General features: G+C 39.2%; 1 protein-coding gene across 14 annotated transcripts in view; it reads right to left on the bottom strand.

Moving 5' to 3' along the window:
* BPTF (bromodomain PHD finger transcription factor) overlaps positions 1-15,673 on the bottom strand; it is a 130,815-nt gene that overhangs the window by 73,468 nt on the left and 41,674 nt on the right. For all 14 annotated transcript variants that reach the window (XM_055408233.2, XM_055408235.2, XM_055408234.2 and 11 more), the window contains exon 3: positions 4,502-4,725. In XM_055408233.2, coding sequence (XP_055264208.2) covers positions 4,502-4,725 — 224 coding nt within the window. The remainder of the gene's footprint in view (positions 1-4,501; positions 4,726-15,673) is intronic.

Consider the following 15,673-nt stretch of genomic DNA (forward strand, 5'->3'; position numbering starts at 1 on the left):
TACAATATATCTATTTATTTGGTTAACCCTATTATTCACAGTAAACCAGTTTCAGAACTGCTAAACTCTACTCCCATGAGAAATAATGTTTGTGAACAAGAAGAAACATCTTTAATGCCAATGCCATGCACCGATGGTACCTCTTTTGGGATTTTTAAATTTTCTTGTTTACATTTCCCTTCTTTAAATGTTCTCTACCTTCATCAGTGTTTCCTAAATTGTAGCTTTCCTAGGATTAGAAAAACCTTGTAAAGTCATCACTGAAAAACACTGACCTCTCTGCTTAAAAGATTACCCTTGAGATGGCTGGAGTTAATTCCTTACTCTCTCTCTCTCTCACGTTCTCTACCCCTAAATCCTATAAGAATTCTGTCAGTGATTATAGAAACATCTAAGTCAGTTATAGGACAATTTCAAACAGAAGGAATTCTAATACGTACATTTCCTGTCTTCACCGTCACCCCAAGATCCCTTTTTACATCATTTCCTTATATCCTTTCACTTATCTATACATCTACACTGCTTTCAGCTCCTATTTACCCTAATGCATTTACTCTTGCTACACACTAAATCTATCAATGGAAGTATCTCAATCACTGTAAAAACTTTTTATTTGAAAAAAGAAAATTTATTCACCAATTACCTGCTTTTCTTAGAGCCATATTATTTCTTACTTTCAAATATAGCTCCATGTAAGATTTTTCAAACCAAAGTGTTATACATTCAACCAACTTCCCTCCTGCCACATAATGAGGATAGTTAAAAAAAAAAAACACTATAAATTAGACCACCTAAATTAGGTAGAAAGCACAGGTAGGATGACCAAAGGTCTCTGATTTTCTGTAAAGGTTCTAATTTTAAATAGTCTATCCTGTTATCCATTCTATCAAGTATACAAACAATTATCAGTCTATATGTTCAGCTCAAGACCTACAGTACTCACAGCCATAAGAGAAACAGACCAAAAAAGTGAGGAGGGAAAAAAATATGTTAAGGGAGTGACAGAAAAAATAATCGGTCTAGGTTGTATCCAATCTGTAATAAATATGAATCTTCCATAAACATGTTTAGTAGTCTATACTTTGCAGGAATATTTCAAAATTAAATAGAATTAACCTACCAAATATTAAAAATCATCTCCTCTCAGAAAAAAATGTATTCCAAAACTTTTTTCAAACAAGCAGAATAAAGCATTATATAACACAATCACTAAAAGGGTATATAATAAAACAAACTATTTACAGTTACAAATATATAATAAATTTTAGAATCTAGATGGTAGACTTATGGGTATTTACTGGATAATTCTTTTAAGTTTCTGTGTATTTGACAATTTCAAAAAATATTAGAAAAGATATTCAGAAAAAAAAACAAAAAAACTACCAAAAAACTGAATTAAACTCTCCTGAAGTGGACGTATATGTATATAACAACCAGAGAGCTGAAAATGTGAAAGGATTTATGCTATTTGTGAGGTTAAAAAAGAAAAGTCATAAGGATAAGCTGGGATTCTGAGATCATTGATAAGATACTGTAAATCATTCTTGGCTATTTCAGGAGCCCAGTAGTCTCTTTCTTTAATCTCATAAAACCCCCAATTAAAGAACACCACTAGATATTATTTTGGGTATTTACCTGGACTGGATGCTCCTAAACTATCATAGCCAAGATTTTGGTTCCCAGAGAGAGCAAATAAAGATAATGGTGGCAGACCGGTGCTTTAATAGGAAATTCTTCTATCTGAATGTTTAATTCATTGCCAATACATTCCTTAGAAAAGTTGCTGAGAGGATTAAAGGCTTGTATAACATCTAGATGAACACCTGGCCCACAGTAGGTACTCAAAAATGTTAGTTTCCCCTTCTCTTCCCCATCAATTTTTCAATTCTTGTGAATCCCTCCACCTTTAGTAACAGGTTGGTTGTACCTTAGCAAAAAAAAGGGGAAGGGGGAGAAAAAAAGAGAAGAAAAATGTCACTTGTCTAGATCTCACCATTAAAGTCAAGGTGCACTTTACCTTATTTAAATTAACTTAAGCTGTACTAAGAGGGTAGCCGTCCACAAGCTTTGGGCATATATCTCTAAGAATACACTGTGCCCCAATGCTCAAAGCTCTGATTATTACAAAAGATTTAACTAATTTTTAAAAGTACATCACAAGCTGAATTACATGAAATAAAACATGCTTATTGTAGGAAATTTGAAAAATATAAAATGGAAAGTAACTATAATCCTACTATGCTAATTAGTTATTTTTTTAGTGATAAAAGCTGGTTATTCACCCGGGTGATTATTCAGAGGAAGAGAATTTAAGTACCTCAATGACCCAGGTACTGTTTTGGCATGGTACCTTATGTATTCTCCAATGTATAGTGTTCCATCACACAGTAATTCAATTCAAATTAACCAATTCCTCCACAAATTCATTTTCAGTTTTACACTCCCCCCAATCAGATCACTAAACATTTTGATCATCCATTCCTATACTGGCTTTGTGCTTAGTTAAGATGATCAAGCGTTAGTCGCTCAGTTGTGTCCAACTCTTTGTGACCCCATGGACTGTAGCTGCTCGGCTCCTCTGTCCATAGAATTCTCCAGGCAAGAATACTGGAGTGGGTAGCCACTCCCTTCTCCAAGGGATCTTCCCAACCCAGGGATTAAACCTGGGTCTCCTGTACTGCAGGAGTATTCTTTACTAACTGAGCCACCAGGGAAGCCCATAATTAAGATGATACTACTACATATATAATTTTGTACACAGACGAGTTCACTCTAGAAAATATTTCTAATTCAACACCTGATAACAGATTCCACATTGCTTTTCAGGGGACAGCATGGCTCATTATTACTATACTAAAAGCTGAGACTGCCAGAGAGTAAAAAGGGATTTGTCAATTGCAATGCTGGGATCCATAAAAGGAAATTAAGAGGGGAAGTAATCCTCTTAATTATATTAGTACAATTATCAACCTCCCCAAAGAATTCTGATGAGTAAAACTTATCTGATGGAAAAAATACACATTAAAAAAAAAAAACAAATCTAATAAAAAAGATACTTCCAACTACCAGATATGAATAAATATAACTCTTGTTAACTAAATCTACTAGTTTTTGAAGTACAGGGAATTCCCTGTACTATTTACTTTTTTAAAATGTCAAATACATTCATTATTTGTTACAAAACAGGGACTAAAAACACTGAGCAACAAAATAAATAAGGCAGTAATTAAAATATAACCCAAAGTGTAAAATATGTATCCATGAGTCCATCCTGACATATATGACTGAATAAATAAAGAAGAATAGACAAATCTGTGCAGGAACCCAAATAATGTATGTAGATCAATGCTCCCTCAAGGAGGTGGACTGTGACTCCCCATGGCCTAAGTGTGGGCTGTGCACAGTGACTCTCTCCCCAAACCGCAGTATGGGTGGGAGGGGTAATTTTACAATAGAGAAACCAGACAAACACTGCCTCAACCAGATGATCCAAGTTAACATCACTGGTGATAAATCATGATGGTGGCAGGTACTCTGGATAAGATGACGAGGAGGGCACTTCACCTCTGTTGTCTTCCTCCCCAAAATACACAACACAAGGCTAACTCTGAGAAGAACATGAGACAAATCCGTTAAGGGCATTAAGTCCCTGGCCAGCAATCCTCAAAATCTGTCAAGGTCATCAAAAATAAGGAGAGTCTGAAAACCTGTGACATCCTAGAGAGACAGGATGACTAAATATAGTGTGGTGTCCTGGAAGGGATCACGAGACAGAAAAAGGACATTAGATAAGAACTGAGGAAATCTGAATAAAGTATAGATATAAGTTATTAAAGATATCAACACTGGTTCATTAGTGATGACAAACATACCACACCAATGTGAAAGTCGCTCAGTTGTGACTCTTTGTGACCCCATGGACTATACAGTCCATGGAATTCTCCAGGCCAGAATACTGGAGTGGGTAGCCTTTCCCTTCTCCAGGGGATCTTCCCAACCCGGGGATCAAACCCAGGTCTCCTGCGCTGCAGGGGGATTCTTTACCCACTGAGCCAGGATGTAAGACACTGATAATAAGGGAAGCCTGCCGCAGGATATGCGAAAAACCCTCCGTGCTATCTTAGCAACTTTTCTGTAACTCTAAAATGATTCTAAAATTGAACATTTTAAAAAAAAAAAAGAACGCAAAGAGTAAATTTTAAAGGAACACCATTTCTCATAATTAAAAGCAGGACTTCCTCAAAGGTTTATTTATAAAATTCGTGAATTAAGAGGAATATCAATGAGGAAGGTAAGGTACCAACACTAAAATGTATAGGGTCCCTAATTTAAATTAGGATGAACAAGGTTCTATTGGGAAAATATTATAAAGAATTAAGGTATAATAGTCACACTTGAAAATTTTAATACATTTGCAAATTCTGCAGTGATTTCACACCAAGAGTTCATCTCAAAAAGTAAAATCTAACAAAAAGTAAAATGAGAAGAATTTCCCACTCACCATTAGCTGCCGCCAGAAAGGATTTGTTACTGCCCCGAGCTTTATTGGTCAGGTCTTCAGTTATGTCCATGTGCCGATGGATTTCTTCACGCATTTCTTCTAGAATTTTGCAGAGTTCTGCCTCCCAGTAATCTTTGTCTAGACAGTCAATTAACTCTGCAAGTTGGACCTTTGTGCTGTAGTACCAAATTTTCTTTTCATTTTCATTTTCTGTATCTTCTTCTCTGTTTAAGAAACAGCAAAAAAACACTTTGTATGTTAGACATAATGGCAATTATCTGACAATTTTATCTACCCAGTGAAAGTTAAAATACATAACACAAAGACTGCACACTGAAGTTCAATATATTAACACTTCTTCACAAGAGATTGTCAAGTTCCATTCAAGGTACTCATTTTACTTGAACTTCTAATTATTTTGATTTCCTAGCCCAACATAGCATATTAAAAAGCAGAGACATTACTTTGCCAACAAAGGTCCATCTAGTCAAAGCTATGGTTTTTCCAGTAGTCATGTATGGATGTGAGAGTTGGACCATAAAGAAAGCTGAGCGCCGAAGAATTGATGCTTTTGAACTGTTGTGTTGGAGAACTCTCTTGAGAGTCCCTTGGACTGCAAAGAGATCCAACCAGTCCATCCTAAAGGAAATCAGTCCTGAATATTCATTGGAAGGACTGATGCTGAAGCTGAAACTTCAATACTTTGGCCACCTGATGCGAAGAACTGACTGATGCTGGGCAAGACTGAAGGCAGGAGAAGGGGACGACAGAGGATGAGATGGTTGGATGGCATCACCGACTCAATGGACATGAGTTTGAGTAAACTCTGGGAGTTGGTGATGGGCAGGGAGGCCTGGCATGATGCAGTCCATGAGGTCACAGAGAGTTGGACACGACTGAGCAACTGAACTGAACTGAACCTAGTCCACAATGGCTTGCTGCTCCTGCTGCTGCTAAGTTGTTTCAGTCATGTCCAACTCTGTGGGACCCCATAAACAGCAGCCCACCAGGCTCCCCCGTCCCTGGGATTCTCCAGGAAAGAACACTGGAGTGGGTTGCCATTGCCTTCTCCAATGCATGAAAGTGAAAAGTGAAAGTGAAGTTGCTCAGTTGTTTCCGACTCAGCGACCCCATGGACTGCAGCCTACCGGGCTCCACCGTCCATGGGATTTTCCAGGCAAGAGTACTGGAGTCGGGTGCCATTGCCATCTCAGCACAATAGCTTAGGATATAGTAAATGTAGATAAATGTAGCTTGTAGTAGTGGGGAGAGAAGAATTAGCACAGCAACAAAGAAAGATTTCTAAAAAAACATGACGCTCAGAAACAGGACCTTAAAACTCAAGAGTACTTGATGGAGGATGGTCTTGGTGACACTTCAGCCAACATTAAGATCATCACTGTAACAATACCACCCACAGAACTTTAACCAGAAGTATTTAAACTCTGTTCAGTACCTAACACGTACAGAGCAGGATCATGTCACACTACAGTTTAGAAACATTTCCACCAAAATGGTGGCGCGTGAGAGAGACAGTGAAGTTGCTCAGTCGTGTTCGACTCTCTGCGACCCCATGGACTGTAACCTACCAGGCTCCTTTGTCCATGGAATTTTCCAGGGAAGAGTACTGGAGTGGGTTGCCATTTCCTTCTCCAGGGGATCTTAACCAGGGTCTCCCACATTGCAGGCAGACGCTTTACCATCTGAGCCACCAGGGAAGCCCCAAAATGGTGGAAATGCTTTGTTAAATTCTGGTCCTTGAAGGAATCATCTCAATTGAGTGACAACATCTCATTGCTCTTCTTGCCTGGGCACAATCAAAGCTCAAACTGGAAAAGAGCAGAGCAGCTTCCTGTCCTGCTTAAATCTCTCTGAAGATGCCATTCACTTGTAATGGAGGCGGACACTTGCACACGAATAGTCACTGACTAAAAACATAAGGCAAATTAATTTCTAGCTCCAGACTTTAAGAAACACATGTGATGGTAGTTCTTCTCTCATTCAAAAGAATTCAGGATTCCATAGGCATGCATTAATATATAATATTTGTCTTTCTCCTTCTGACTTATTTCACTCTGTATAATAGGCTCTAGGTTCATCTACCTCATTAGGACTGACTCAAATGTGTTCCTTTTTTATAAGTGAGCAATATTCCATTGTATGTATGAACTACAACTTCTGTATCCGTTCATTGAGGGTGGGAAGAATTGAGAGAATAGCAATGGAAACACATAATTACCATATGCAAAACAGACAGCAAGTGGCAATTTGCTGAGTCACACAGGGAGCTCAACTCAGTGCTCTGTGACAATCCAGAGGTGTGGGATGGAGAGGGAGAAGGGAGGAGGTTCAGGAGGGAGGGGACACATGTACACCTGTGGCTGATTCACGCTGATGTACGCAGAAACCAACACAATATTGTAAAGTAACCATGCTTCAATTAAAAAGTAACTTTTCTAAAAATCATGAATATGTGTGAAGTAGCTGACAAGAACAAGTCTAACTTTCCTTCTTGCTCAAAGGAGAGGGCTTTAAGAAAGGTCTGGCTTTAAATGGGCTCAGTCACTTATGGTACGTGAACATGGACAAGACACAACCTCTCTGAATGTCTGAGCCATTTTATTCACCTCACTGGTACATGGGGATAACAGGACCTATCTTGAGGGTGACTGTGAGATATTTTAAAGCAAATAAAGGTATTCTAATAAGGCATCTTATTAGAGTTAAATGTTATAGTGCCTGGAAACATCATTGACAAGTGAAAAGTGTTAGTGGCTCAGTCGTGTCCGACTCTTCGCAACCCCGTGGTGTGTAGACTGCCAGGCTCCTCCGTCCACAGAATTTTCCAGGCAAGAACACGCGAGTGGATTGCCATTTCCTACTTCAGGGGATCTTCCTGACCCAGGAAGCAAACCCAAGTCTCTTGTGTCTCCTGCACTGCAGACAGATTCTTTACTATCTGAGCCATAATGACCAATATTGTTGTTACTAGTAAGGTATGTATTGTTACTAGTAAGGTAGTAAATAAATTAAAATGTAGTAGAACTCCAGGAATGAGACATTCAATAATTTTGAAGAAAGATAGGAGATATTAAATCATAGATAAATAAAAGGATATCAAAGGTAACAAAAACTTTTAAGAAAAAAGGTTTAATAAAGGGTCCCTGTTATCTAGCTTTGCTTTTTCATATAGGCATCTAAAGATATGACCTATATCTTTGGTAGAGAGGCTTTTCACAAAAATTTCTGAAAATCATTTTTTTAAGCTGCTCTGGATTTTATTTTATGATAGGTATTTTTACTGACTTCTTATGACTGAGTGAAAACAATGGTCTATTGCAATTTAAAATGCTAAAGATGTCAGAATCCTCTAATCAAAAGATTAACAGGGAATGCCCTGGTGGTCCAGTCACTAGAACTCTGTGCTTCCACTGCTGAGGACCCAGGTTGAATCCCTGCTTAGGGAACTAAGTGCCCACAAGTCATGGGACATAGCCAAAAATAAATAAATAAAAAGCTTTCTAAAGGCAATACCATAACAAAAACATTCTCAGGTGGCTCAGTGGTAAGAATTCACCAGCCAAAGCAGGAGTCTCAGGAGACGCAGGTTCAATCCCTGGGTCAGGAAGAGCCTGTGGAGTAGGAAATGGTTACCTGCTCCAGTATTTTTTCCTGGGAAACCCCATGGACAGAGGAGCCTAGCAGCTTACAGTCCATGGGGTTGTAGAGTCAGACACGAATCAGTGACTTAGCATGCACACACATCAAATCAGAAAGTACACAGTGAGCTTTGACCAAGCACAAGAGTTACAGGGACAACCTAATTCTTTATTTTCTAAGATATCAATCTTAAGGAGTTTTCCTCTGTTATAAAGATTATCAAAATTTTTCTTACCTGTTTGCTTTTATCTCGATACAGAAATATCTACAAATTTCAATGGAACAAGAAAAATATTCTACATAAAAACATTTTGGGGGTAGAAATACAATTTACAAGCATAAGATTTCAACACGAAAATGAGATGCTAAGAGTGCAAACTTAATCAAGCAACTCACAAGCTACTGAAAGGGTCCCTATCGGATGACTAAATCAGCCCATGCTGGCATCTGCAGAATTTCCATCTTAACAGAGAACACTTAATTTTAATCTTAATTTTAATCTTAAGAGAGAATTCACAACTTCATAACAGTGGCAGTCCATTCTAGATTGAAACTGCTCTATTAGAAAGTTTTTTCCCTTTTAAGAGAAGATACACATACCTAGTATTTCCATCAATCCATCCTGCTAGAATTCTCTGAAATGAATCTAACACCTCCTCCACACAGCCCTTCAACTCTTTCACATCTATAATTTCACCACTTTTTTCTTTTCTTTATCTTAAACAATAAAATACTTTAATCATTTCCCACATAGCACATTTTCCAGTTTTCACTACACTGATATTCTTCCCCTAAATGTACAGTTTGTCAATGTCCTGCTAAAAATAGCCCTATTTTTTATTCTGCTCACCAAAGATAATACTCAACACTATTTTTTTTTTCTTCTTGAGGCTGTAGGAGGATAAATTCATCAAAAGCATAAAGTAGTAAAACAGAGTGAACAATAACGGCAAATGCTTTCAAAGAAAAGTTGTTTTAATATTGATGTACTTGGGCACATTTACACAATTTAAATAACCAAGATTATTTCTTCTAATTGTAAAGGCAACAAAAGCTTTCCTGTAGGAATATACATCAATTTGTAGGTGTATCTGTTTATGGGGTTATAATCTGTTTTCTACAGAAGCTCTGTTTCTGCAGTGCTCCTTCTGTACCCTCAAACTGGCCTGGCTTCCGTGAAGTCACTGATCAGCTCAAGGAGCTCACAGGATGGCGGAGGAGGACAGGCTGGAATGAAAATATTTGCCAAAAATGCAATTAAGCCCAAGTTTCCAGATTCTATGCCTATGTTTCAAAGTCTGTTTGGCTTCTACTTAGGCAAAATAAGAGGTTAATGACTAACAGTTAAATTTTGAGTTTCATTTCTAAACAAACCCACAGAAACTAAGAGTAAGGAACGCTAGTGTGCTGGGTTGACTAGTACCCCACAGAAATGGATGTCCACCTGAGACCATAGAATGTGACTTTATTTGGAAATACAGTCTCTGCACCTGTAATTATCTAGGGATCTTGAGATGAAATCATTCTGGATTTGGGTGAGCCCTAAATCAAATGACTGCTATCCCTGTAAGAGGAGGAGAAGATTCAAACAGACACGTGGAGACGGTGATGTGAAGACGGAGGCAGAAATCTGAGTGATGTGCCAGTCTGTAAGCTGGGAGATGCCAAGGACAGCCAGCAACCACCCAGAAGCTAGGAGAGAGGCAAAAGAAACAATCGTGCTGACATGGATTGCAAACTCTCAGCCCCAGAATCATGACAGAATAAATTCCTGTTGCTTTAGACAACTCAACTTATGGCAATTTGTTATGGCAGCCCTAGGGAACTAAAACAGATTTGGACACTGGGCAATGAAAGTGCTGCTGTAACAAATACCTAAAAACGTGGAAGCAGCTTGGGAACTGGGTAGCGGGAAAAGGCTGGAAGAATCTTGGGCCACTCGACAGAAAAGGCCTATCGTGAAGATACAGAGGTTGGCAGGAACTGGAATTGTGCTACCATAAGCCAAGGAACACCTCAGGTCCCAGAAGATGGAAAAGGCAAACAAAGAATTTCTTCCTAGAGCCTCTGAAGAGAACACAGCCCCACAGACACCTTGATTTTAGACTTCTAGCCTCCAGAACTATTAGAATGTGAATTTCTCACTATACTTTGTTACAGCATTCACAGGACACTAATGCAGCTCAAGATTCAGAGATCAAAGGCAGCCCAAGCCGGTTAAGAGCACACATTCTGGGTTAGACTGCCTGGGACTGAATTCTGGTTCTGCCACTTGCTGGTAGTATCATACCAGATAAATTATTTAAACTTGCGATGCCTCAACTTTTCCATCTGTAAAATGGGGTGATAGTATTTATATATCAAAATGCTGCTGTGAGGATTAAACAAATTAAAAATGGAAAGTGCTTCAAACACTGACAGCATATAGTAGGTGCAGTATGCAGGGTTGCTACTATTTTGCTCAACTTATGAAGTATACGATATCTACCTTAAAACAAATAATTAAAGCGGACTGTGTGTGTGTGTTTTTTTTTAAGTTGTCTCTGGGTGCAAGTGGGAGAGAATTTTAGGGGGGAAAGCTCAAGGAAATGGCATATATAGGCTGACTTGAAAGATAAGTTAGTTGAAAGGCTTTGAGTTTTTTTGTTTACCTGTGTGCTTTATATTGATTTTGTTTTGGGTGGTGGGAAGCAAGAGAATAGGGCTTCCTTGGTGGCTCATTGGTAAAGAATCTGTCTGCAATGTAGGAGGCGCAGGTTCAGTCCCTAGGTCAGGAAGATCCCCTAGAGAAGGAAATGGGAACCCACTCCAGTATTCTTCCTGAAGAATTCCATGAACAGAGGAGCCTGGCAGGAAATGGCCGATGGGGTCGCAAAAGAGTCAGACGTGACTTAGCGACTGAACAACAACAAAGTTAGAGAAGATACAAAACTAGAGCTCTACAAACTTTCTGTTAAGGGCAAATGAAAGCAGGTAATTGAAAAGTTTTTCAACTTGAGGGTAAAGGAGACCTGATCAGAGAGGCTGTTTTAAAAACAGTCCAACTATGGAACAGAAAACAACTGGGGATTGGGGAGTTACACACAGACTGGTTTGGAGACATCTAAACTAATAGAGTTGAGATGATGTTGACAGTGAGAATGGAGAGAAAGAGATTCAATATTTAAGAGATAATTACAAGGTATAGAAACAACACAGGACAGGAGACTATTTCCAGGTTTCTAGCTTGAGCAGCAGGCAGGACGGTGACCCCGTCACTAAGATGGTAACACTGAATGAAAGGTAGGAAATGGGGGCAAGTGATGCATTCAGTTTTAGACATGTTGCATCGGAGGTGCCTGCTATGTGGACCTGTCCAGGAGGCTGCTGGATACGCAGAACTGGACATGGGCAGAAGGGTTACACGTGTTAGGTCTGATGGCAACAGTCAGCCAGTAAATAGGCAGTAAATAGGCAGCTTACGGCTGGAATGGGGAGGTACAGGTAGAAAGCTGTACAAGTAGAAAGGATAAATCAGTTCTGGAAAGTGAAAAAATGCAGAGCTTTAAAACGCCGCGTTCAAGGTAATTTTATCCAGAACAGACAGTGAGAGGAAAAGGTGCTAATCTAATCTGGTACATCCTACTTTATTAAAAGCCCCGATTTCAGAGCAAAGGATTGACAGAATGAAAGCAATATGTAAGAAAGATTGGCCCTCTTATATATCAGACTGGAACTGATCTCTAAATTGTTTGCTCAATATCCTGGTTCTTCAGGTAGACTATGAACTCACGTGTAAGAACTTTTATTCACTAACCTATCCAAATAACATTTTAAATGACTATTAAATAAAAGAAATAATAGAAAAACTTAACATCCATAAAATACTAGCATTACAATGAAAAACTGTTCACTGGGATTTCCTTGGTGATCCAGAGGTTAAGACTGTGCTTCCACTGCAGGGGGCAAGGCTTCAATTCCGGGTGGGGAAACTGAGATCCCGCAAGCCTCAGCCAAAAAAAAAAACAAAAAAGTGATTACTGCCCCAGACTTTGTTTCAGACATAACCCCTTGAACAACAGGTCCACTGATTCATCATTTTAAGCTTCTGGACTTTCCGGGAAACCATACACCAAATCTCTATATAACCTGAGTAACTGTTGTTTCAAAACTTTTCACCAGGAGTCCACACATAATCTACCACAAGGGGGCGTTTAAACGGAAATTGTTTTGCTAACTTTGAAAAAGATGTAAAATCTTTCACATTTACTCAAATTATTGACAAGGAATGACTGTCATTAACAATGATATTGAAATCTTTGCATTGGACTTTACAAAGAAAATAGTCAAAATGTCACAACACATGAAAAAAGATACTATCGCAATTCATCTGACATCTTCCATTAAATTTTGTATACTTTATTAGCATTAAGAAAGGAAATTTGAGGGACTGATTAAAGCTTTTAAAGCAAATAAATGTACGTGAATAGTTTCAATGCCAAATATGTAATTTATTATTACATATAAATTATTATTATTACATATTACACTGGGACTTCCCTGGTGGTCAGGTAGTTAAGAATCTGCCTTCCAATGCAGGGGATGAGGGTTTGATCTCTCTTCAGGGAACTAGATCCCACACGCTGCAGGGCAACTAAGTCCATGCACCAAAGCTAGAGAGAAACCCTCATGCCACACAATAAAGAGCCTGTATGAAGCCAAATGCAGCCAAACATATATATAAAAGAACTTTACTGTCCAATTTAGAAAAGCAGATTATTTCATCTCATTGATGTATCATAAATCCACCCACAGGAACCTTCTTGAGTCCTTCGATTCCTATAATTTCAAAGGTTTGCACTTAATTTAACCACATTCAATGAGTCTTCTCTTCTCCTTGTCTGAGTGTTGCTTTACACACAGATGCTGATTTATCAAGAAACAACTTTTTTGGAACACCACTTAATTTATGTCATATTTTCTAAAAATGCCTTTGTTTCAAATTTATAAGAAAAATCCAGTCTCAACAGAGCCAAAACCATTACACTATTTTTCTTTAAGCACTGCTTTTAACAACTAAAACAATGCACGTTACAGACTTCTCAAGATGAGGGCTTAGAAACTAGACTACAGTATAAAATTAGTTACTGAAAATATTCTTGGGAGTTCCCTGGCAGTCCAGTGGTTGGGATTCTCACTGCCATATCCCAGACTCAATCCCTGGTCAGGGAATTAAGATCCTGCAAATCACATGGTGTGGCCAAAAGAAAAGAAACAAGAAAAGAGAAGATTCTTAAAAATAGGTCCTGGGGGAGGGGGGCGGATTTTTTTTAGGTCCTATTTCCTAATAGCCAGAGAGTCTTGGGCAAGTCCAAGAGCAACTTATTTAACTTCTCTTGAGTTTTAGTTTTTCATCTATGAAATGCAGACAAGAACAGTCCCTACATTATTGGGTTGTTGTGAGGATTAATTTTAAAAATGTATTTGTAAAATGCTTATTAGAAAACTGAACACACACATTATTCTACGTGGAAGAACTGAGAAGAAAAACATCATTATATATTCCTTTTTATAAGAAATGTTTAGAAAAGGCAAATTTACACAAACAGCTGCTGCTGCTGCTGCTAAGTCACTTCAGTCGTGTCCGACTCTGTGTGACCCCATAGATGGAAGCCCACCAGGCTCCCCCTTCCCTGGGATTCTCCAGGCAAGAACACTAACAGCAGAGGAGTGATTTTCTAAGGCTGAGGATGGGCGTGAGATTAACTGTAGACAGATACGAGAAAACTTTCATTCAGGATGACTGAAATGTAGAGTGACCAACCACATGGATTTGTCTCAGAAGGAAATGTATCCTGGGATGTGTGGCTTTCAGTGTTAATTTATTAAAATTACTGAAGTGTATACCTATAACAACAGAATTTTATAATTTATGAAATTATTATTAATTTCATAAATTAATAAACAACCCACGGAATTCCCTGCTGTCCAATGGTTAGGATTCTGAGCTTCTACTGTAAGGCGCGAGGGTTCCACCCGGGTCAGAAAACTAAAATCCCACATGCCACGCTGTGACGAAAGCAAAACAAGGGCAGGACAGGGAAGACAACAGAAGAACGGGAGAAGAGGAGCAGAGAGTAAGTATCACTTACTTCCTGACTGGTTCACAGCAGTCCTGAGGACTCTGAGCCCTTATGGGAAGGCACAGGAGACCGAGTGAATGGGGCCTGCTGCTGTCTAGAGGGTATAAGCACCAGGCTCCCTGAAAGGCAGTCACTGACTCTTCATTTAGAACGAAAGACTGCATTAAATTTCACACCAAAATGTGGTTACGGTTACCTCTCCATTTGTAATGACCTTGCCAACACAAGCTTCAACGCTGCCATTTCCATAGCATGATGTGAGAAAGATGGAACTATAAACACAACCAGATATGTGGGAGGTATGGGGGCAAAAAAAGAAAATTATATAAAAATTTAAAATAACTGATAGAACCCAAAAAACACCAAATAACATTTAAAAACATAATATACTGTTTCTCACATCAGTTTCTGAATTAAGGAATAGACTGAAACCACACGTCTCATTCACGCTCTCTCTTGAAACCCTCTTGCTGTGTGCTGTGCTGAGCTGCTCAGTCGTGTCTCTTTGTGACCCCACAGACTGTAGCCCACCAGGCACCTCGGTCCATGGGATTCTCCAGGCAAGAATACTGGAGTGGGTTGCCATGCCATCCTCTAGGGGATCTTCCCAAACCAGGGACTGAACCCAGATCTCCTGCATTGCAGGCAGATTCTTACCATCTGAGCCACCAGGGAAGCCCCTTGAAACCCTCTTAAAACTGCTAAAGAAATATTTTTAAAGATGTAAACTTATGGTACTTCCCTGGTGGCTCAATGGTAAAGAACTGTCTTGCTAGTGTAGGAAACAGGTTCGATTCCTGGTCCGGGAGGATCTTACATGCCTCAAAGTAACTAAATGCATGGGCCACGATGATTGAGCCTGTGATCGAGAGCCTGGGAACAGCAACTACTGAAGCCCATGTACCCAACAGCCCGTGCTCCGCAACAAGAGAAGCCACCACAACGAGAAGCCCGCACACGGCAACTAGAGAGTGGCCCCTGCTCGCCGCAACTAGAGAAAAGCCCGTGCACCAGCGAAGACCCAGCACAGCCAAATAAATATAAAATTATAAAGTATGCTTGCATTTTTAAAAGAAGATCTAAACATAAAAGAATAAAGAAACTAGATAATCATACTTCAAAAAGATACATGCACCCTCATGTTCACCGCAGCACTATTTACTACTGCCAGGACAAAAGAAGTAATCTAGAAGCCCATTCACAGAAGAATGGATGAGGAAGATGTGGTACATACATACCACGGAATATTACTCAGCCATTTAAAAAAAATGAAGTAAGGACTTCCCTGGTGGTCCAGTGGTTAAGAATCTCTCTTGCAATGCAGAGGACGTGGGTTCGATCCCTGGTCAGGGCACTAAAATTCCTCATGCCTCAGAGCTGCTGAGCCTAT

The sequence above is a fragment of the Moschus berezovskii genome, chromosome 20 (assembly GCF_049115385.1).
Source record: "Moschus berezovskii isolate FMDL1 chromosome 20, NW_MosBer_1.0, whole genome shotgun sequence".
Classification (NCBI taxonomy): Eukaryota; Metazoa; Chordata; class Mammalia; order Artiodactyla; family Moschidae; genus Moschus; species Moschus berezovskii.